This window comes from Rhea pennata, chromosome 1, assembly GCF_028389875.1.
Source record: "Rhea pennata isolate bPtePen1 chromosome 1, bPtePen1.pri, whole genome shotgun sequence".
In the NCBI taxonomy this organism is placed as follows: Eukaryota; Metazoa; Chordata; class Aves; order Rheiformes; family Rheidae; genus Rhea; species Rhea pennata.
Window position 1 is genome coordinate 109,895,260 of NC_084663.1, and position 24,982 is coordinate 109,920,241.

Consider the following 24,982-nt stretch of genomic DNA (forward strand, 5'->3'; position numbering starts at 1 on the left):
CTGTGTATTCACTGAACTATCAACCAAAAATCCTGGAGCTGAGTACCTAAACTCTTGATCTTAAAAATGTATTTAGGTACTTAAATTTCTCATTTCTTTTGGGGGAAGGAGTATCTCTGTGTCTGTTTATCATCCGCTTAATGTATGTGTTCTTGGGAAGTGGGCTTAGACCCACAACTTTATGCTTGAAGGTTGAAATCTGGACATAAACTGCACAAGCATAGGCTTATAAATCACAGCTGGGCTGTTAAAGTAACTGTGAATATTTTGAGCTGCTGAGATTATATGTTGATAAACCACTTCTCTTCATTATTCCTCCAATCTGTGTGAACAAAGACTATTCTCCAGTCATCCTGCTCATCTCAACCTTTCCAAAATGTTATAAATGTTGTTGTAAAAGATGCAGAAACATATAACTTGAAAGCATAATTTATATTGCAACTATTCTCATTTTTTTTAACAGTTGCATTGGTAGCTAATACAAAAATAAATCAGATTTGATGTACTCCACTGCCCTTGAATTGTTTCTGCCAATTTTAATGTTTTTTGTAACTACTTTAATTACTTCTCCCAAATATATATATATATGTATATTTTTTTTTTCCCTCCTCTCTCTCTCCCCTTCCTTCTTGCCAGACCCACAGGCAGGAAACTAACTTGACAGGGGAAACAGCTCCTGCCTTTTTACGGTGCAGTGCTGTGGAAATGCACAGAATAAATAAAATGAGGGGTTGAAGGAGACAAGGATAGAGTAAGAGTGTGTTTTTTTTTTTCACCCCCTATTGCTTCACTTGTCTTGTGCTGATAGCAGGGTTGTCGGAGTGAGTTTTTTTTTTTCTTTTAAAGGCAAATGGGATTGTTAACAGCATCATAAATGAAGGAAAGGCTGTGTATGTAATTCATAAGTGTTCTGAACTGTAGACCTTCTATTCCTACTTATTAGGGCATGAAGTAGTGCCTGCAGGGTAATTTCACACTGGGAAATTCAGTATTCAGGCAATTCTTAATTTCCTCCTCTGTACAAAGCTGTGCTAGGAGAACATAGGGGTGTTTAAATACTTGATTCCAAATAGTTCATGTTAAATGAAAGTATTCTAGAAGTAGTCACATGACAGTTGTAGGTTTTTTAAAATTATTAAATTTGGAGAGCAATATGAGAGCGTTTAATTGTTATTGATAGGAAATATGCTTTTCTGTCTAGCAAACAAAACTATTCTGTAAAGTCTCTTTTTATAGATAAAATCATTGTTTTGAGTTCAGGATGTGATGGGCAAACAAAAGTAAAATGCACTTCTAAATACCACCAACTTTCTTTGGAAATGGGAAAAAGACAAAAAGGAATAGAATTTGTTAGTTTGGAACAATAGTGAGCCCTTTGTTTTCATCATTTGAATGGTTAAGTTCAAGAATTATTCCAAAGTAATGGCTAGTTTTTGCTTCTGCAAAATGAAACGTATGTTATCTGAGGATGAGTAGAGAGATTCATCTGTTGGCTGGCAGGAACAGATTGTTCCTCAAAATTTGTATTAAGTGAGTATTTAAGCTTCACACAACCTTTTATTCTTTTCTAACTAAGTGTTGCTTAGAAACTTAGCTTTGGGAGCTGCTTAACTTAGAGTTCTGAGAAGGGAATCGACTGGTCTAGGAAAGTGGTTATGACCAAACCCCGGTGTTTTGCTTTTGTCTTGAGAAACTATTTTGCATGGATATCTTTGTAGTATTTCTTTTAAAATACACTTCGAAAAGTTAGGTTAAAAATGACTTTCTAGTTTAGAGGTTTGAATGGCTGGGAGCTATGAATCTTGAGGAAATACTGGGGTTGAAGATAATTGGGGCTTGAAGTTAGTTTTGACCTGAGTTCAGTGAACTGCTTCTCCTGCCACCTTTGAAGACCAAGTCATGGAATTGATTTGTTTAGGAGGACCGTTTGTGGCTTTATATAGGCTGCTTGCACCCATGTTGTAGGAACTACTTAATCACCCTCAATCTTTTTTTAAAAGAACACAGTTAAAACTGAGAGTTAAAAGTGCCCTAGTTGCAGAAACTAAAAGGCGAATAATGAAAAACTCTATCCTCATGAAGATTATTTGGAAATGCTTTCAGTATCTGTAGAGAAGCATAATGTCATAAGAAACAGTAGTTTTACTGTTACTCGGATCTTATTTTAATGATGTGTGTGTTTGTTTTTAGCACCAGCAAACGTTTTTGAATCAGCTGAGGGAGATTACTGGTATCAATGACATCCAGGTACTACAACAGGCACTGAAGGTAAGATGGATGTTGGTAGATGTCTGACTTGTAGCTAAATGTATTCATGTCATTATTAACTGCCTGTGAAAGCTGTAAGACCACCCTTTCCTGGTTGTCTTCCATTCCTTCCCTCTCCATCTTGAATTCTTCAGATGCATTTTAGGGGGAAAAGCTATCAATGATGTCTTGTTTGCTTCAGAAGCAAACCCGATCTGTTCTGATATTGATAGAAAAAATCGATCGGGTGTTCAGACATTTAAAAGATAGAAATGATATTGGTTGTCTAGAACCTTTGTCTAAATTGTCTTTGAGATAGCTTGATGCTAATGTAACTCCTGGTGGGTTGAGCTGTTTACTTCCTTGACAAGATTTAGCTAAGCTTTCTAGCATGGAGAGGTCCTGTTCGATATATGAAACAAAGAGCTCTTCTCAGACATTGTCACCCTTTACTGATTTGGCATTGCTTCACTGTTTCTTTAACTGTCATAAGCTCTTTAACAACACAAAATAATTTGCGAGTGAAAAAGAGTAAATGGTAAATGAGCATTTGATCAATTTAAATCATATGTAATTGCTGTTCCTGACTCACCTTGTCGTGTGCGTAACTGCTCCTCTAAAGCTAGTATTTCTAGCCTTAAAAATGAAATAGCAGATTTTCAGGATAATTCCGTTAACTAGGTTGAATTCTTTGAGAATTTTTGAATTTTTTTTGAAATTTGAGAATTTTTGTTCATTATGCTAGTTGAGGAGTTGGCCTATGCTACGATACCTTTAATTATTTTCTATAGTCTGTGGAGCACTACCAAAATAAACTTGTCTTATCTCTGTTTTCGTTAAAAGTAGTGAAGTATGCAAAATGAGGGTCAAGTTTGGAAACTTCCTAACAGTATTTCATATGAAAATGCAGTGTCATTGATAACATAAGTTGCATGTAATTTGGTCATTTGCTATTAACAAAGCAAAAAAGAAATGAGGACTTTTATTTCTTGTTTTTGCTGATGCTTAAAGGACAGCAATGGTAATTTGGAATTGGCTGTGGCTTTTCTCACCGCAAAGAATGCCAAAGTTCCCCAGCAAGAGGAGGCAACATATTATCAAACAGCACTTCCTGGAAATGACAGATACATCAGCGTAGGCAGCCAGGCAGACACGAGTAAGTATTTTTCTTTTCATAAATCTAGTTTAAAGACAAGGAAATGAAAACCTTGCCTGCAAGATTTCCATTAATCTTGACTGATAATTTTTAATGATTTTTAGACTATTTCTTTCTCTCTTTTCTTCCAGTGTATTTTTTTTTCTTTATTTTAGCTCTGCTTAGCATACCTTTTACATGTATTTATGGTAATCAACAGAAGGTGAATGACTGGGTTTTCATACTTCTGTTTGTTTGCTTGCTTGGGATTTTTGGGGGCTTTTTTGGCCTGTTGTAGGTAAATAAAGGCAAAAGCTGGGCAACCTGCTAACCTAAAAAGACAGTTAGAAAAGAGCAAGTGTAACTGCACATGAGAGTGTTTTTAATAAGCTACTTAACAGTAGCTTTTCCCTAATAGGAATGGCTTTCCCAAAGGGATAGATAAGAAATTTTGACGTTTGCATTTTGTAGTAAAAGAGCAAATATTTTATATGTGAGAGTAATATTAAAAATCTTCCACTTTTAGGAGTTTTACCCAACTGTTGCACGAGATTCCACAACCTTATAGTGTTCTGCCTCCAGGTTCAACTTTTATGTTTAAATGCACAGTTCTTTTTATGAGAACATAAGGGAGGAAACATTTAAAACAACTGTATTTTTAAATAAAATGATGGTTTGGAAACTGTTGAACAAATTAATTTTGCTTTTTTGTGGCCCTGCCTGTTAAGTGTATTCTGCAAATAAATAAAGGAAATAAAATGAAAGAAAGTGAAAGGAAATTATGCAACTGGATCGATTTCTATAAAATCTGAGTTTCTAAACATAGATGCAGAATATTTTTAATTAACTGTTTTACCGTATGTGGTGTTCACCTGTGTAGCTTTACTGAAAAATGTAAATGTATTTCACCTCATGCAAAGGGGGATTTTTCCTTTGTTTCAGTGACACTGAGATGGTTATGGTAGCAGCATTACAAGGAAGTTTACTTAGCGAATTGTCCAATGTACCCTTACATTTTTTTAAATCTCTAACACCTTGAAATGAACATCTTCAAAGCTTAGACTTTTTTTTTTCTTTAAGTGAGGGGTGAGTTTAATTTCAGCCTTCTCTGCTCAGAAACTGCTTTTCAATCCTTAGTATTATTAGCACCCTGCAAAAAGTGCACTGAGTGCATTAAGGGAAGTCTTATATCCCCCTAGTAAGACTTTGTTTATTTGTTTTTGTCTTTATATAGACAAAAAGAAACCTGAGATATAGTTAATTTTAAAGGTCAAAAAATTGTTATTGTTGAAAATGCTCTCCTTTTACTCAAACTTAGTTACTTATTAACTGATTAATTAGTTACTAACTTGTCTTAGTCTCTAGGATTGAAGATCTAGTAGAGGAGTGCAATAGTGAGCCAGGTTCTGGTACAATCTATGTTTAATTAGATTTCTTATCAGTCTCATTAATAGAGGTGTTTAAACTTCAGTGTTTAATATGCTATGCAACTTTATTGAAGATAAGTGGTTACAAGAGATACAAGAGTCTTGCCTGCAGAGTTAATTTCGAGTTGCAGATTCCAAATTGATTTTTTGTTTTGTTTTGTTTTTTGTTTTGTTTGTTTTTGGATGGGGTGGGGGAGGAGGGGTTTGAAGACAGACCTAGGCTTTTTAGAGTTAAATAGCGCACTACAAGTCAGCAGTTAAGAAGCACCAACTATGGTGGAAAAAGCAGACAGACATCCCTTGTGTGAGCTCTCTAGTCAAGGGATCAAGGCCTCATTGGCAGCAAAGATGAACCCTTTTCCAGCCTTCAGTGTTTAGGTTACAGACTGAAGACATATTATGAGATAAAGGCACCTTGTCTGACTCTGTTCCTTCAAATTGGAAGGGATTTGGAAAAGAACTAAGCACCTACAGCAGAACAGAAGACTAAACCATTCTCCCCACTTTACCAGTCTCTGATCATAGAGACCCCTAACTTGTAAAGCAGAGATCATGCACATTTTCTGCAAAAAGCTTTTACAGTTCTTATTTTGATCTGTTTGACTGTAATTATTTGGTTCACAAATTTGCAAATGTAGTACATGTAAAGTGGACAAGTGATACAGCCATGCATTTGTAAGCACTGTTACGTAAGGGAATGTGATGAAATACAGTAGATGATTTGGGAGAAGAAAATGGAAGGGTAGGCATAAATGGAAACAAAATATTCAGCAGTGATAATTTCAGCCATCATTGTTCCTTCTGCTGTTGCCACTTATCAGTAAATCTGAACTGCTGACAGTATCTCGCCTTCCAAATTTATTTGAATCTCACTACTTTTACTACTCTACATAGTATAATTTTATGTATGTATAGGAGTATATTTAAGTATAATTGTACATGTATAATATGTGTATATGTATATGGTATAATTATAATTATACCTTACCCTTATCTCTCCTTACTGCTTAACCATATATATACATTTGGAATTTATCATGCTATGAGTAACCTAGATTGTAGTCCCACCAAGTTTTAAGTCCTCCAAGGTGGGAATAAGAGTAACAGATAAATATCAAAACTATCTTTTATACCAGAAAAAATAATCCAGCCACTTACAGAAGTCTTTGAATATATGCGCTGCATAGAGGTTTATTTAGTATATTCTGTGGGCTTGACTGACTGTTTATTTGAAAGATGGTTAGTTAGCTAAGGGATAAAATACGTGTGTGTCTAACAGCATGTCATACCTTAAAAATCAGCTGTTAGCCTGGATTGTGCACTGTATCTTCAAAAAACTGACAATGGTCATATAGTTGCTTGAGCACTAAAGTTGCATTCAGCATGTAAGGAAGTACAAGGAAATCCAAACTACTCAACAGAAGCAGCCTTTACCTAGTTTCTAGCAATTATTAGCAAATGCAACATTTCAGTGGTTGCAAAAACTATTAATAAACTTTGCATATAGATGTAGTCCTCTCTTAAAATCAAAGGCTGACTTGTGAAATCTATTTTTCAGGACACCTGCCTTTTTGCCTGTTCAAAACAGCATCTGCAAGCACACCTGCAAGCACAACTTTTTCATGTTGAGAGTGGTGCATAGGTTAGATGGGAACAAACTCTTTTCAGTTGTCCCGTGTGACAGGACAAGAGGCAATGGGCAGAAATTGAGGCACAGGCAGTTCCGCCTGACCGTGAGGGGGAATTTCTTCACTGTGAGAGTGATGGAGGCCTGGACCAGGTTGCCCGGAGAGGTTGTGGAGTCTCCTTCTCTGGAGATCTTCAAAGCCCGCCTGGATGCAACCCTGTCTAACGTGCTCTCGGTGACCCTCATTGAGCAGCGGTGTTGGACTAGGTGATCTCCAGAGGTCCCTTCCAATTTTGCTCATTCTATGATTTGATCCTTTTACAAAGGTGGCGTTACTCTCTCTTTTTGTACTACAGTCTATTAGTGAGAAAAGTGCTTTAATGTTAAGAATTGTAATGTACATGTGCACACCTTTTAATCGAAGATCACCTTAATACTCTGCCTAGTTGCATAAATCCTAGGCACAGTATTCAAAGCAAAACAAGAGAAGAAATTTTAGCAGTACTTTTCAGTATTTGCACTTACACAGTTCTTTGCCTTGAAACGTAGCTTTTCATTTGTTGTAGCTCAATCTATTTTCATCTTGGCTACAGAACAGAAAAATTGCTTTGCTAAACATATATCAGTTTCTTTCTCTTTATTTGAGAAACTTACAGAATCCGGTTGCAGCAGGAAAAAGAAGCAACAGAACGAAGGGAAGATGTGTATTTTAGAAAAAGTATTGTCTTTGAATGAAAGAGCTGTCAAGACAAATTCCCTCCTACCCTTCTTTTGAAAACTCAGAGAATGTGAAAATTCTTTTTCACAAACACTAAATGAGTCTCTGCAATTGCACATTCCACTGCAAAGGCAAAAGACTTGAAGCCCTTTGTTAAGGGTGTAGTATAATGTATCTGTAAAATGCCACACACCAGCTAGGATTGTAGACTTCGTTGCTTCTTGGAGCCTGGCTTTTTATATCTTCCTGTTCCTAGAATTTGAGTCCTTTGCATAGGTTTCGAAAAAACATTTAGTCAGCTGCCTCCCACAAGGCCAGGCTTAAATGCATCTTAACCCTTCCTAACTCATGTTTATGTAAGCTATATTTTAAAAACCCTTGCCTTCTAGAGTTTCTGAAAAAGCTTATAAAGCAATTTGTTTTGGTGCTTCACTGTCCTTATTCTGAGAAAGCCACTCCTAATGTCTACCTAATTCCCTCTCACTTCCAGTTAAGCGCTTTAGTCTGTTTTATTCCCTGTCATTGGAGCGTACAGTTTGTTCCTTTTGTCTTTGCAGAAATGTTGCATGGTTAAATACTGTTTGTCATGACTTCCCCTCAGTTTTCTCAGTTTTAGATCAAGCAGCCCACATTTTTTCAGTGTCTGACTCATTTTTCTATACCTGTTGCCACTTCATTTGCTCTGTTGCTCTTTTCCCCTCCCACCATCCATTTTTTTTCCCAAACCGACGTATATGATATTCCTTTAAATCTTGGCATAGGAACCCAGTTCTGAATCCTTATTAATTGTTCTGCCTCTCTCTTGAACTGCAACACTCAAAACAAGAATGGACTCCAGCTGAGTCCTAACAGTGTTAAGAAAAATGAACAACTCCTTCTAAATGTGTGTATAATGTTCTGTTGATATACTGATATACCTCAGTATAACGCTTTTTATTTCCTTTAACACTATGATTGTGAGAATTGCAAGTTGAACATGCGTCAGCTGTAGCTCCCAGATCTTTTTGGCACAAGTCCCAGTCAGGCCTCATTCTTCAGCTATGTTTCATTGTTTGAGGTTTATGAGTAGAATTTGACACCAATTTCTTCTGTTGCCTTACCGAACTCATATACCCCTGTATGTCTTCATAACACTTCTTGCTGTTTCAGGGATTATTTCTGTCATCTCCTATCCTGATTCTGAGGACTCTCTCCAACTGATATGGCAGGATCCCTGCTGCAAAATGTCAGGAGTCCTGTGCCTTGATGTCCTCCTCTAATCTTGCTGGTTCACTTCCTCCTTTGTTCCATGACTACCTGTCACCTTCCCATTTCTGTTAGCATGAGAATAGTCAGCTTAAAGTGTTAGCATCCTTGGACATTGTAAGAGTTAAGTGCAGCTGAGATGAGGAATTTCCTGTAGGATAGCCATGGCTAACAATTGCTAGCTCTTTCTCTATAGGCAGGTTTCATCAGAGCTGTTTGGTTTGGCTAAGCAACTACTGGGATGTGGTATATTCTCTCTCACCCCCTTCACTTTTTACCCAAATTGGCATAAGCAGCATTCTTTTAAATCTAGACACAGGAACTCATTTCCACCATGAAGTTTAACATTACAGAGTAGACTATAGGATAGCCCTGCTAGTAATAGGTGATGTAATCTTAATGTCTTGATTTCCTCCCCCCCCCACCCCCCCACACACACCCAGTGTTGATGTTTAGAAATTGTAGTCTTGCTGTTGTCTTCCCAAACTTGGCAACTATCCCTTGAACCCATCAGGCTTGCCCCTTTGTTTTCCTTTTCCTGTGCCAGCAGTTGCGTCACTGTGGGTGGTTATTGCTGGTCCCTGTGTTCAACTGCTACTTCAGATCTGTCCCTCACGCTGAATTTCCCAGGCTATTATGTTTGAAGTTCCTACCCTCTACCTCCTCCTCATACAAGTAACAGGTCAATAATACTGTAATTATTCTAATGACAAAGATAATTGCCAAGGAAGAAATGATACAAACTTCCTAAATAAGCACACTGCTAGAAGGTTTTTAAGAAAAGAAGATACATGCGCACGTGTGTGCTCACCCAGTGTGTATACCTGTATTATATATACTTGTACATTGAAACTTGTGACAAATATACAACTTAATTGCTTTTCTATAACTACAAAGGATATTAAACTCTCTGGATCTTATGTACCAGAAGTACACATTGTAGTTTAATATGCTGTAAAATAAAAATATTGCTTTTAGCAAAACAGCTTATTAATTCTGCCTATTAATTTTAGTTGAATAAATGTCATGAATGTGGTTAGCCAAACCATTTTGAGCAATTTATCAGTTCTTTTTTTTTTTTGTTAGAAATGATTTTTTTTGTTTGTTTTGTAGTTATGGCTTGCTTTAAAAATATGCAGACATCTTAGCTATCTGATTTACAGTAAGAGGTGCCTTTATGAGGACAAGCTTTTGGGAACTACAGGGTTATTCAGCCTAAATGAGGGGTATAACAAAATCAACATTCCTAAGTTATAACGCAGTAGATTTGGAAATGTGGCATTATTCTTGATATTTCTGTGAGTTGTATTGTTCAGCCTATTACAGGAAACTTAACAGGCAAGTAATTGTTTGTCTTTTTTTATAAAAGAAAAAGTAATCTACTCTGACCTCATGTGCATGTCTGATAAATACTTTGGGTAGAAATTCTCCCTGCTGCCCCCCCATACTCAGAAATTAAACACAGAAATCAGTTGATCAGATGGGAAACTTCAATAGATGAGTTTTGTGGATGAATTCTACTACTAATTGCTGTAAAATAAACACTGGCATGGGCACTATACAATCCCAATGAAGTAAATATTGAAAAATACAGCTTAGAGTTGAATTTATTATCAGCTTAGGGTTGAATTTGTTATCAATCTTGAGAGAAGGCAAAAATCATTACACTTGTAACTGCTTGAAAACTGGACATTCTGCTTTTCAGTTAAAAATCATTTTCCCATATAAGAATTTATGAAACATGAGCTTTAAAAATCACTACATGAATTTCAGGTAGTAAAAGTACCTTTGTGCTATCTCTAATCAAATGCTAGGAACGCAACTATGTCACTTCTGTTATGAGTTCTTTGGGATCTCCTCTTTATGCATAAGATTCAAGACATATGTAAGCTCTTGCAGCTTAATGAGTTACTGGGTCAGCTGATGCTGAAAAAGACCTTGCATCAGCTCCAAATACAGCCAACAAGATCTAAAATACAGTATCTTAAATATCCAAGCCATTTTATTTCACACTTGTTGCAAACTAAGAGCTCAGTCAGTTACCCTGGATCATCTGATACTTAGAATTTATTCTTATGACATAAGTTACGATAGGTGAACCCTCCATGACATGAATTAATTACACTGATCACATGTGGTAGAAGGTCTTCACCATATCATCTTTTTTTATGCCAGTTGAGGACACTGCATATGTGAAAAGAATATTTATAAAGAGAATCCTATAACATCTACTCCAGAGTCCTAGCATGGTATAGAAGCTGTTTGGTTGACTTATTTCTGAAAGAAAGCTGAAGTTGAGGATTTTGATTTTTAATTTTAAAATAATATGATTGCTGACAATATGAATGGTAATAAAATTCTGAACACATAGGGTGGTGATACAGATTAATAAAGATTAAGAAGCTAGGGCAGTGCAAAGACATTGTCTAATTAAATGAAAGTGCTTGTTGGATTTGGTTTTTTTTTTTGGTGTGTTTGTTTTTCTTTTTTTTTTTTTTTTTTTTTTTTTTTTGGTGTGTATGTTGGTTTGTATAGCAATGGGAGCTTTTGTTAGCCAAATTTTCAGCTAGTTTGTGAGTCTTTCCGCAAAATACTCACCATATAAAGGACTCCACCTTTTAATCTAGCTTTCTTGTTATCACAATATGAGAGTTTTATCACTTAGCTAAAAAGAGACTAGCTGAAGGAATCTTTTTCCTCTGAAAGTAAATGATCAGAGTAATCCCATAGTTCCATGCTAGTGTGTTTGGCTGTTAAATTGAAGCTTACTCCATCTTCAGTTGTGACTGCTATTACTACTTTCAGAAAAACAAGAGGTCTCCAGTGGAGATGCAGCATTTGTGTGTGAATACTTGCAAATAGATAGAAAATTAGACATAAGCTATAGTGATAAATTTCTAATGCCTAATACATAATATGTGAAGCTACACAATGCCATCATCACTGCTGGCCTTTCTACCCTTGCTTCTGCTGTCATGTTGCAGAACAAAGCCATATTTTCATGCAAGCTGAATTGTGGTGGTATGTTAGGCCGACCCTACGTTGTTCTCAACACGTGACAGCTCATATATCAAAGCTGCTATGGGTGTGACTTCTGCTGGTCCCTTTCATAATTCCTTCAGTGCTTTTGAAGGAGAATTTCAGGCATCTTGAGTTGAAGTATCATTCTGACATGCTGAAAGATCTGAGCTGACTATAGAAAAATAAGAATAAAATACATAAAGTCCTGGTGCTTCTCTAGTCATAGTGTTGTTTCATACTTCCAGATCGTGATGGTTGACTTTACAGATAAGGTTGCTTTGTTTAAAGGCTCACTAAATTAAATTTGAAATTCAACAAAACAGCATTATTATGTGGAAGTGAGGAAAGAGTAATTTTTGAAGATGCTAGTGTTAACAGAAAAGTTTCTTTTACAACTTCTCTTCAGTATCAGTCTTTTTGTGACTACAAATGGTCCTGTTTGCTCTTAATATGTAGCTATGGAGATGATGGTTGTATCATACGTTCAGTATTTTATTTTGATCCAGTGAGAAATATCACAGCCAAGTAAGTCCAGAGAAATAATGAATGCTGGCCCTACAGTGAGTCAGGCCATCCAGGAGAAAAGTCAGAAGCTAAAAAGAGAAGCTCTTTGGGAATGAGTTACTGAGCCGGCCAGTGGGAGGAGAAATGCAAGCATGCTGCTCATCTCTCTTTTTGTGAGCAGCCACCAGTTGTGAATCCATTTCTTCTTTCTTCCACAGTCTTTTAATTTCTAATGTTAAGACTCCAGGCTGGGGAGTTATCCTTTTAATAGTTCTTTGGGGTAAACTTTGCCCTTGGAGGAGATGGAATGAAAATGGCAAGATACCAGCACACTGCGTGTGTGTTTGTCTGTCTAACATTGCACATAAAGGTCAGTTATGCACTTTCCTCTCTCTTTCTGTTTGGCTGACTTGCAAAATGAGATTTTTGGCCCCGGGAGTCATGATAACCAAAGACCTTGGCTCTTTTGAAAGTTTTCCTGTTGGCCCTGACCGCTTTGGAAAGCGTAGCTGTGCCTGACTGAGGAACGATTAGTTTAGCAGTGCGATGCAAATAATGAAATTCCTGTTTATTCAGAAGAGGGAATGTTGTTGTGTACAGGAAACAGGGAGGCTTACAGGGAATATCAGCATCTGATTCTTTAGATTACTGTTGGAGAAGATGTAAGAAATAGGCTTGTTTTCATCTTTATTACCCAGTTAGGAGCCCACCCAGCATTCCTTACTTACTGAAGCATGGATCCTTATTTTGACTTTGTTTTCTTAATTCTGTTGTTTAGATGGGATGTTTCTAGTAGACAAATTGGATTTAAATGTATATTTAAATCTCTTCAGAAAATGAACATGCAAATAGAATAGAAAAGAAGTAGATTAAGTCAGGAACTCTCCCGTATGTTATAAAACTGTGTAAAACTATTTGCCTTTACTAATGTACAGAAATATTTGTAGGATTTGGGGCTTCTGTCTGTATTTTGGGCAAATTCAGTACACATTTCTCCATAAGGAAGGAGAATAACTATGCTCAGTGAAGATACCCTTTTTATGAGAAAGTTGTTTTCATCATGTGTATCCTGGGAGCAACTGATTATGCTAGCTGAAGTAACACATTAAAATGCATTGCTCTAAAGGGGCTTTCAGAAACTATGGATTTGTAAATTTGGCCCATAGCTTTATGAACATTAAGATCCTCAGGAAAAAGGAAGGCTGTTTTCAGTCATATCTTAGCAAGAGCAAGCTGATGAGATTCTTACTGACCTTGAGGTGGAAGGGAGCAATTTGCACAGCTAGTCATTGGAAGAAAGCAGGCTACCAGAAGGATGGACTTGAATACAGTTTAGCAATCCCCATGGGTTCTGTGTCCTCTACAGTAAGACTTACCTTTCATTCTGTTTCACTTTTAATTTTGAGAAAGATAGTTTTGCTTTTCAGATGTGATTGATCTCACTGGAGATGATAAAGATGATCTTCAGAGGGCAATTGCCTTGAGTTTGGAGGAATCAAACAGGGCATTCAGGGAGACTGGAATAACAGATGAGGAACAAGCCATTAGCAGGTAAACAAAACAACTTATATAAAGCAGAAATTAAAATTAAAGAGTTGGAGATTGGCCTGTATTGCTTTTTAATGATTTTTTTTTTTTTTAATTTAACAAAAAATAACTTGTTTGTTTTCACTTATGCTGCTGATATGCCTGGCTTCAGGATGTTGCTTTAATATACTGTATGTTCTACACAGGAAAATAGTTTATTACCTTTGGGCTAGGAGTTAATAGTATGTTTCATACTCATGTATTTTTTTAATATTGAGGAAGTGGATGGACATGGAGAATATATGATCATATTTAAATAGGACCTAAAACTGAAAGATTCTGTTGTGTATTGGGTAAAAAGTGGTGAAAGCAAAATACAATTAAGAAGCTAGTACGGTCTTTATCCCCTTTTTGCATTGTTCATTTTACAATAACACTTTCTTAAATCTACGATAAGGCTGAGGTTGGGGAAGGGGATAGTACTGCTATGACTTGAGTTCACTAAGAGCAGCTGCTATATTTTAGCTGATAAAGTATGTTATTAACCTGTTTAACAGATTTTATAAGTTTTAAGTGAAGCTAACTTTTTAACTTAAAGTTTTATAACTTGAGGGTGTAAGAATTTGTAAGTTAACGTTTGATCAGATTTGACAATAACTTACAATAGCTTCTTACAGTGTATGTTTATGTGTAAATGTAAAAATACTTATGAAATACTTGCAGTTTGGCTTTGATTTGATTCTTATGTTGACAGGTTTAAGTACTGCCCGTTTGTAAACGACTAATTTAAAAAAGACTGATTTAGGTATGGAAGGCTCACAGCAATAATTTTTTTTGCCCAGTTCCCTGTGTCTGACAGACTGAATGGCCTTGCAGAAGAGCCCACATCTGAGAATCTCTCTTTCTGTTATGTTATTCACTATAATTTTCTTTTTTCTTTTGAAAAACAAGAGTACTAGTTGTGAGAGTAAACATACCAACAAATTGTGCCCTCTTACATTTGTGACAAAATTCATCTCATTATTTGAGTGTAGGAGAACATGTTTAGGAAAGAAAAGTGGAATGAGAGGCCTTTATATTCTCATTAATAATTGGAAAAAGATTTCTAAGCGTTGTTTTTTCTAAGACCTCAGTATATGCCTGGTATACAAGATTATAGTAGAAGTTCTGTCCCATTTTGGTTCGGAAGTTCAGCTCTGTGTGCTCCTCTGTGAAGGCCAGAACTCTCATAATTACAGCATTGTGGTTTAGATGGCAGCTCAGGGAGACAGACCTATTTCTGGGTTAGGAACACTTTTTCCTCTTTTTTTCTTCCCAGACTTTTTTGACTGCCTCTGCTGTGCTCACTTCGTGTGAACCTTGAGGCTTTAGGTTTTTTCCAGTTGCCTTATGCTTTCCACTTCTCAGACTAAAAAGTCCTTTTTAGTCTTATCTACCTACTCCATAACCAAATACTCTACTTAATTTATGTGTTTGTTTTTTTTTTCCAGGTTGCAAAAAATTGTGAAGTAATATGCCTCCCCCCATACATAGCATGTACAAAAGCATATAGTCACTTTATTCAGTTATCTACAGAGAAAATTTTGGTCTTGTTTTTGATGAAGCGATATTAGAGATGTATATTTGATGGCACAATTACACAAGATGTGTGTGCCAGTTTTGGAGCTTTTTGCTACCAGCAGGGATATGGCCTGTACCCCATTCTGCATCTCTTTTTCTTGCTCTAGTATTCTTTGCAGTGTTTGTTGGGCCAATCCAGTTCATACACCCAACCAAAAATATTTACTACAGGATTCAAGGACTGTTCTGGCATAAGAAAGGGAATAGGACTTTGCTTTTGTGGATGGAGGCAGAGAAGAGAGAATCTGGGTTTTTGGGAGCACTGATGTATTAATCAACTCAGTTACTTATCAAGATATGCCCTGAGTTGATAGCAAATTATTTCTGAATGGTTCAGAGCAAGAATTCTGAATTTCCTGTATTTATATCATTTGGTCAATTTTTCTTAAGGATTGACTTCAGATTTTTTTTTAATCACTTTCTGTAACACCCCACAGAAGAATGTTGGCATTCCAATAAAAAACAGTGTGCATGTTAGACTTCTAAAAACAAAAAGTATAACACAGTGGCTGTAAACAAGTCAAGCTGCAGTAGTTTACTTGTTTTTCTAAGTTAAATAAGAAGCAGAAATCAAATAGGAGCTCAATAAGTCAATTCAAGCATGGAAATCTTTCATTTTTAGTAAATTAGGATGTGTGCATATTTAAATTTTTGAAATAGGAGATTTTTTTCAATGATACATGTAGGAGTTTAGAACCTAATTTGCACTGATTTTGTTAAAGTTTCTCAGGGAACATTATTAGCATTTCTTGACATGTGTATTTAATGTTGCATGAATGTGGAAATCCTCTTCCTGAATATAATTGCTTTGTGCTACTCTAGTGGGGTCAGATCTGATTACTGCGTAGATGTTGAGGAGTGTAGCTGAAATGTCCAAGAGTGTCCAAGCTATACATCTCATGCGTGGAATGTTTGAAGCTTTTAGTGTTCCCTCCGTAAGTCTCTTAGTGATATATATATATGATGTTCAGTGCACTTACTAATATGAAAAAACTTTTCCTATTAATAATGCTATTCATGGATTGAAGCAGAATGAGAATGGCCAGATAGGGGTTATCTGGGAAGACCAGTAACATAACTGAAGAGAGAAATTAGCTGAGGATGTGCGTTGTGTCTACAGCAGTGTCCATGTTTGAGAGTCCATACTTGGTGAATACAACACCTGGGCATTTTCTTTGCATGGTCACTGAAACTGCTGGGGACTCTGCACTGTGGTATTCATTATCTATGCAGATAAAAGGTGAAACTGAAGAGAGAGGTAGAGTTGGGGGGACTTCTGGATGTCCAGCTATAAGACCACTATGATATGCAGATTTTTCCCTGTTCTTTTTTTGCCAAGTAGCCTGCCAGAGTGACTTCTCTTCAGTATGCTTCATGGACTTCCTCAAAATAGCTTGGCTGTATTTCGTGCTATGGACTGATTTTACCCTAGGTTTATTACATTGTCTGGTTAACTCCATGCAAGGAGCTCTGGAAAGCTGTTTAGCTATGCCCATCTTGTTAGCAAGAGAAAGAAAACGCTGAATCCCAAGCCAAGGGTGGCATTAGCTAACCCTCACTTGAAAGTTAGTCTCTAAACAGGTTTCTGCCATGAGAAGGTGGGGAAGCCTCTTGTCCCATGATGTCAGAGACAAGCCATATCCCATGCACAGCTTATGGCTCTGTTACTAGTGATTCCTACTGCGCTCTCTGTTGATGATCTTGAAGAGTGTATTTTGGCTGCTTGATCAGGATTGCCAAACCCTTGTACTAACTTTCTGTAAAGGTACTTATTTGAACAACAAAAGAACAACTCATTAGTAAGATACTTTTTTAAGATAACCTCCCAAATCACATTGTTTGGGCTGTAGTGATATAATAGCCTAAGAGAAGTGGGGGTACTCACTCTACTGGTGAATACATTCCTACTGGGCAGCTTTTGAGCTGATCATTAGGTTCCTGTTTAATATACTCACTTTTATTTTTGATTGCATCACAGCTATTGTAGCTGAAAGTGAATTTGACTTACAAGGTGTATAGGTATGGCACATGCTCTCAGAGGAGAGATAATGTGATAAGTAAACTTTTCACAGGAACTGGTTCTTTATTGCGGGGAAAGAATCTCATGAAGCTATAAGAACTAAATACTTTATTAAAACATGAAAATGAATTTGAGATGAAGTTCTCAAGGAAGAGGAAGTCCCTCTCCTGTTACAGAAATATGAAAGCAAACACAAGGGAGGCATTTTAATAAGAGACATTTTAATAAGTAATTAAATTGATAAATGCCACTACTCTTGGGCTCTACATCTATGTGAGGTATGAGGGCCTATGATGGTTTCCTGTGCCAGAAAAGCAATCTCCTTAGTTTGGTAACTCAAGTTTCCTTTCTTTTTTTCTCTCGAGGATCCAAGCTGATTTGCAGATGGGGCTTAGCAGAACTCTGCTGGAAAAAGCTGCCTAGAAAAACGCATTGGCCTACCCTGGCCATCTTTTCCTAGGCTGCACAAACAACCTTATATATATGCCATAATCCTGTTAGAATAATATTCTAAGTGTGTTCTAGTCTATCAGAGCCTTTCAGTTTTAAAGTTCCCTTCAATTTACTTTAAACTAGAGTTTAGATCATTCTCTCTGGATGTTATTTTAAATGTGTGAGATACTTGTTTTGAATTCATTTTTAATGTATCATTAGCTAACTTGTACTATCAAAGCAGTTACACTGGCAATGATAACATTACCTTCCTAGGTTTTAGATCACCAGTGTGTAAGAGTAAAGAGTCAGATTACATCACTACGCATTGTTTGAAGAAATGTCAGTGATCTCTACTGAACAGCAGTAAGAGAGCACAAAGTCTTTGAGTATTATATATGTACTTTCAATGCCTTTTGGAAAAGGATGTGCTATTTGCAAGTGTATCTGTCAATAATGAATAGTTTGACTAATCCAAAGGTAATTCCAAGATCTTTTGTAACAAACATATTTATACCAAATGGACAATTAAATTCTGAATATTCTTGTTTTTTCAAAATATATAATAATAGCAAATCAGTATGTTCGCCAAAGCAGTTGATCTGCAGTAGGTTCACATAATGCTTCATAGCTCTTGCAAGTCTTGTAAGACACCTTTTTGCTGATTTGAGAGGGACAGTTTGAAATGAAAGCATGCATTTGGGAAACAATGATACATGATGTGGGTTTTTTGATGATTGTTGTTGTTGTTGTTATTAAGATGTTCAAACCTTGTCCCTCAGAAATTTTATTTAAAGACCATCCTAAAACTGCCTCTCTCTGATGTTTAGTTGGTTTAGAGCAGATGAAGATGACCCTTCAGATTACGCAGACAACTTAAGTGCTTGTCATGCAACTCCTGAAATCCTATGCTGGGTGAACTTGGTGGCTCAACAGCAGCTCAGCTATTTCTATAATAGTCTAACTGAATAGTTGTAGACAGTCACCTTGTCAGCTGTCCCCAAGCCAGACAGATTTGCTTATCAGTTAGAGTATTTGTTCTGTGCCTTTAGTGTATCCATGTATAACTTCCTACGTAGAATACCTGGCTACTGCAAGTTACCTTTTAGCTGTGCTTTGTCACCAGGTTAAGGATGTGTTCTGAGGTACTGTGTTGAGTGAAGCTTGAGTTTGGGAGTAAAACACCTATCAAATCTTAATATCATGTGAAATAAGAACTTTCTGCATGAATCATGTAGGAATACTTTTCCTGCAAGCAGTGTAGTATACCATTAATTTGTAGGGTGACTATTTAAAAATTGTGAGGGTATATTTTTTCCATGGCTCAAAGTAATTACTTGCTATGTAAAGCAATTAATACAGTGATATAAGATGCAGAAATGGAAAATAAAAAGCTCGGTTCCTTTCTTTTTGAAAGTTACCTAGTTGACTTTGGTTTCCTATGAGTAAAATGAGTATTGGTTACTTTGTGTTTTACATAGCACTAAGAATATCTGTAGGTGAAAACGCTGTGTAACAGACTAAAAATGTTGCCTCAGATTTGTTGTCCATCCTATTTGAATCTGGATCTTAAATAACTGACTTCTTATAGACATGGTGCTTGTACCTAGTGCTCTCATAGGAGAGTTTCTAGCTCACTCATTGATACTCTTTTCCAAAAGGTACAGAATTGCTGAAATATATCTACAAGTAAAACAGCATCTTATTTTTGAAGAAATATTATTGCATGTATATCTGCTTTAAAAAAAAGCTCAGCAACAAAAAAAATCAGATATTATGATACCACTAGAGATGTTTTAAAATGTCTTGCTTTTTCTCACATTTTTTCCTCCCTTCTGTTCTGAAGAGTTCTAGAAGCCAGTATTGCAGAAAATAAAGCAAGTTTAAAGAGGACGCATCCAGAGGTGTGGAGTGACTCTCCAAACCCTTATGATCGAAAGCGGCAAGACAACTGTCCAGTAGGATTAAAGAATGTTGGCAACACATGCTGGTTTAGTGCTGTCATTCAGGTAAGAACCTTCCTTGATTACCTGTATATACTCTTTCTTGGATTTAATGTTAGGTGAGTTTCCTAAGTACACAGCATCTCAGTGTTGTTTTCCTGGGAGGTTTAGGCCACTGAATGAGGTATGTTTGAGCATTACTTATTTATTGCATATCTAAACATGTTCATGCATATGTCTGGTTGAAGAGTAGTAAATACTATAGTATAAGTGAAACTTCAAAATAAATATCTCTTATTAAAACTTGTTGAAGACAAGGGGTTGAGTCTCTGAACAACTTGAATGCCTGCAGCTCAAGCTGACTTCCCTGACAGTTGCAGATGCCTAAAAGCCTATGAAAATTGGATTATGGATGTGGAGCAAACTTTTAATATAAAAGTAACATGTGCAAATGATTGAAAGGCAGTAGCTGACAGTGTAGGTAAAGGAAATGAGATGCCCTCAGTCATGGAATACTTACTAGAATAGCTGCAAGGAGATGTTTGGCTGAGTAGGGTGAAAAAAGGAATGAGTAATAGAGAAGAGAACTTGAGAATGTGGAAAGGCCTGATGTGGATGCAGTTGCATCTGTTTTGGGGTTACTTTACCTACTACAGCCAATATTTGTGCTGTTATTCTGTTTTTATGTGTAAATAGAGCTGACTGCTGTCTTGAAGTAATAGCTTAGTTCAGCTTAGAACTATGTAGAGGAATTTTTGTTTCACTTAAATAGAAGAAGCCACCTTATTTTTTTAAAGAATATTTTTAATAGGAAAATGAATATGAATACGGCAACTTGTCTAGTGAAATCTAATTTGTAATATTGAGTATTTTTTGTACATAAGCTTTATGAAAGAGATTTTTAGCAGTAATTGTTAAATCTGTATGCTCCTACAGATATCTTCAAAAGTCTCTAAACCTATAGAAAGTCATGGATGAAACTGAAATGCAACTGAAATGCGATAGGATTTTTTTAAGTTTGAGAAGTAAATTCAGCATATTGTAACTCTTGATGCAGTCTGACATTTTGAGATAAAACAAACTAAATATTTAATATCTATTTTCAATAACTCACTGTCAAGCTGAAGCACTTCAGATAAACTAATATTGTTATTTTCATAATGATAGCTCTTATACTTTGGGCAAAGAGAACATTTAGCTGAATGCTCTGTCTCTTAACACTTTCCACAAAAGGATGTTTAAAGAAGAGTACAAACAAGACAAGTATGTATGATACTGCTCTCCTAAAACACTCCCAAACCTCCAACTATTTTTAGCTCAGGGGATTCTTGGTCCTGTTGCAGTTTGTTTAGTTAGTAATCCCCCATGGACCTCCCTTTTAAGTACTAGTCTCTCCCTGAACCCTTGCAAATGTCTTACATCCATAAGATCATTTGCTAGGAATTGCATAGTTGTACTCCACGTGGCATTAAAAACTGCCTCCCCTCCCCCCCATTTATCCTTTTGGAACAGATAGTTAAAAGTTGATTGCTGTTACAGTTCTGTAGACTTCCATCATATTTCTGTTTTAACATGTTGGTGGTCTCTCTTCCAAGATGAGGGACCAGGAAAGTATTCAAGATGTGGATGGACTACGAATTCAGAGAGTGCTGCCATGGACACATGCCAGGCTCTTCAGGAAAGACAAGTATAGATGACAAGGAAAGTGGTTGCCCTTTTTATGAGGGAGCAACTCAAATGGGTGCAGTACTTTCATGAGACAAGATGAGAGTTTATAGATCAGGATCAGAGAAGAAACTGGTAAAGATGACACTCTGGTTAGTCTGTTACAAATCGTCTGATCAAGGTGAGGAGATGGACAAAGCTTCTTCTAAGATCTCCAGGAAGACCCTGGGTCATGTTAATCACTTTAATAACCACCATGACATCTGCTGGAAGGGCAACACAGCAGGATGCAAGTAAACCAGAGATTTCTGAAGGGTATCAGGGAAAACTTCTTGGTACACGTAGTGAATGGACCACCAGGAGTGATGTACAACTGGATCTACTGTTCACTAAGGAGGAAGAACTGGTTGGGAATGCAGTTATACAGGTAGCCCTGACTGTAGTGACTATGAAGTAGTGGAGTTCAAGAACCTGATGGGAGTGAGAAATGGAGGGTAGCAGAGTACAGACTCTGGACTTAAGGTTTGTTTAGGAAACTGGTAGTGGGATCACTACCTGTGGGAGGCTGTTCTGAAGGACAGAGGAGCTCGGGGAAACTGGCTCCGGGTGCAAGAACAGTCCATCTCACGGCTCAGAAAGAGAGATAGTATACCTATCAGGAGACTTGCTTGGCCAAGCAGGGAACTTAGGGCAGACCTCCAATGCAAGTAGACAGTGCAGGATAGGGAGGTGCTAGGATGGGCTACTGAAGAGCACTTTAAAAACGCTGTGTAGGTGTGAAGGAAAGCATGAGCTCAACTAGTGTTGAGGCTTGCAAGGGGCATCAAGTGCAAAGTGAAGAGCCTTTGCTCTACTAGTAATAAAATGATGAGCAAGGAGAACATGGACCTGTTACTGAATAAAGCAGATGATTTAGTGATGGTGGCTAAGGTACTCAATACCTTCTTTGCTTCAGTTGTCTTCAACAAGATCTCTCATACTCCTGTGTACAGAGAGATTCAGGGTTCAAGGAGGAGCAGTGGATGAGGTTTGAGACAGATTACTTGAGAGAACTTGACATGAGTGCGGAGCTTTGCTCCTGGGAAGGGAGACTGTCTTGCAGAGTCTAGGAACTAACCAGGAGGGAGCAGCTCTGCTGGGAAGGCCTAAGGCAGGGATCTGGACCAAGAATGACAGCAAGCTGTGCGTGAACCAGCAGCGGGCGCTGGTCGCAAAGACAACCAGCAGTGTCCTGGGCTGTGTGGACAAAGTCCTGATGAGGCGGGTCAGCTCTGGTAGGTGACCCTGCTTTTGAGCAGAAGGTTGGACTGGATGAAGTCCTGAGGTCGCTTCTGAGCTGAATTGTTCTATGGCTGGGCCATCATGTTTTCTTTCATTCTTTCTCCCTTCCTTAATTGTTTGGTTTGCCTTTTGACTACTGCCAAGCACTGAATGGATACTTTTGTAGAACTGTCTGTCATAAATCAGTCTTCCTTGGGTAACAATAATTAGCTTGGAGCCCATCATCTTCTATACAATTTAGTGTTCCACGACGTACGTCACTTTACACTTAGTTGTATTGAATTTTATTTTATTACACAGTCACTCAGTACCATACGATCCTTCTGTCAATTCTTCATTGTCTCTTACCTTTATTACCTTGAATGACTTAACTGAGCAAACTTGAACTCTAACTCTTTTCCAGATCACTTCTCCAGAGCATTTATGTGCTCACCAGCACAGTGTCCAGCACAGACTTTGTAAATTTGCAGTAACATCTCTTCAGACAAGAATAGACCATTTGCTCCTGCCCTTTGTTTCTTTCTTTTTACTTAGCTGTTTATTGGTGCTAAGATCTCCATCTTATCTCATGGCTGCTTAGTTCAGTTAAAAGCCTTTGTTGAGTGACTTCTTCAGAAATCATTTTGAAATCTAAGTAGAATATCTAATTTGAATTGCTGTTACCTGTATTCTTTATGACTTCTTCAAAGGACTCCAGTGTTTTTCTTAAGGCAGGATTTACCTACCTCTAGTTGCAGGTAACACTTTATTTAGACAATGAAACCAAAAGACTTTTACTTCTGATTTGTTCTCCCTCCCACATGCCTTTCCATCTAAGGTTTCACATTCCTAGGCCTCTTTCCTTTCAGCGTCCAGCAAACTGCCAGATTATACAGATGCTTGCATTTTATGTTTTCTTGAGATCTTTTGATATTTTCCTTGTTCACCTCTCTTTCTTTCCCAGTTCCCTCACATGCATAGCTTTGTTCCAATAGCAGACACATTGTCTTGGAGATAGTATAGAGGCAGATCTTATTTCCATGAAGGCATAACTTTGTAGAGCTATTTTGAATTAGTGTATTACCTTTTTTGTTGTTCTGTAACCAGCTCTTCCATTCCATAGTCCTTCCAGAATCTCAAGAAAATGGATTTTATATATGTATTTCTGTAAACAAAATTAATTATTGATACGAAACTGCAAATGTTTCAAGAAATGTTTTATAGGGAACTTAAATTTTAATTAATTAACCATAAAGATAAAGAACAGGCTGGGGAATATAAAAATCTATGCTAGACCTATGATCTCATGTTATTTATACCCAGTGTGCAACTTTATACCTTGAAGGTGGATATGAAGAGAAGTAGCCAGTTCTTATGATCGTCACCCATATTATGTGAAAATCTGTAACATTTGGAATTACAATACTTTGACCCAAAAAGATGATTAAACTTCTATATTTAGGTCTATAAAATGTAAACCATTTAAAGATTTATAGCTTTAGCTGGTTGAAAACTTAAGTTGTTAATATTGTCTGCCAGCCAGAAGGACTTATGTTCCAAACAACCATCCCAGGAAATTTAATGCATGTTAATTTAGAGCATTAGCTAATACCATACTTATGTATCCACAGGGCAGATTGAGTCCTTGGCTTATATTTACTGTGTAGAAGTATTTTCAAACTTTCCTTGAAGCTACATATCCTATAAGTTAACATTTAGATATTGTTGACCTCTGTCAGTCACAATAATATTTTGTATAATATAATTAAAATAAAACTGTAAATTAAATCTTCAATATATATTAGGGGGTACTTGTATAAAAATGCATACTTTCAACATTATAATAGTTTTCTTACGTAGTGCATGCTGGTTTTTTTAATGCAACCAAGTGGCTGACTTACATAGATCCAACTAACTATTGACAACTGTGTTAAGAGCATGAAACTCCTAAAAAATGCATTTGCTGTGAGTGAAATCAAACTCTAACAAGATTCAACTATTTCTTGAAATACTATCCTTTATCTGTATTTGTGGGCTAGAGAAATACATACATGGAAGACGTCCCCTTTTGAAGGGAAGGGGTCTCTCTTTAGATAGCTCCTAAACAAACTTTGCTTACAAGTTCCATGCATCAACATTAGAATCAACAATTATGTTTTTCCCCAAAGTAACTTTTAAAAATCTTTCTTGCTGTTGAAGGCTTTTGACTCAATAATAAACTGAGTTTAAAACTGAGTCCCCAAATAAATATGTCCAAACAAAGCTCTGATAAAGCCTGTCTGCTCCTTGCTTATCTGCCAAGAAAAGAGTCAAGTCCTTGAAGGATTTGTTTCCCTCCTCTAGATCCTTTAATAAACCAAAATTGTTGAAAGGAGATCATCCATACGTGTTTTGCGACTGTTCATGTAATTTAACTTTTATAATGGGAGCCCTAAAACCTGAGATACTAGAATATTTCCAGAAGTTTTTTTTTTTTTTTATTTTTCTAATTCTCGTTATTACTGTGTGTATCTGCTCTTTAAATAGAACTGAAATTATCAAGTCCTTAAAAGAAACAAAACATGAATGTACCACCTGGTGTTTTTACTTAA

General features: G+C 36.8%; 1 protein-coding gene across 3 annotated transcripts in view; it reads left to right on the forward strand.

Annotated features, from left to right (window-relative positions):
* Window positions 1–24,982, forward strand: part of USP25 (ubiquitin specific peptidase 25) — a 97,555-nt gene that overhangs the window by 17,536 nt on the left and 55,037 nt on the right. For all 3 annotated transcript variants that reach the window (XM_062597768.1, XM_062597777.1, XM_062597787.1), the window contains exons 2-5: window positions 2,191–2,268; window positions 3,259–3,403; window positions 13,352–13,475; window positions 19,370–19,532. In XM_062597768.1, the coding sequence (XP_062453752.1) occupies window positions 2,191–2,268; window positions 3,259–3,403; window positions 13,352–13,475; window positions 19,370–19,532 (510 nt within the window). The remainder of the gene's footprint in view (window positions 1–2,190; window positions 2,269–3,258; window positions 3,404–13,351; window positions 13,476–19,369; window positions 19,533–24,982) is intronic.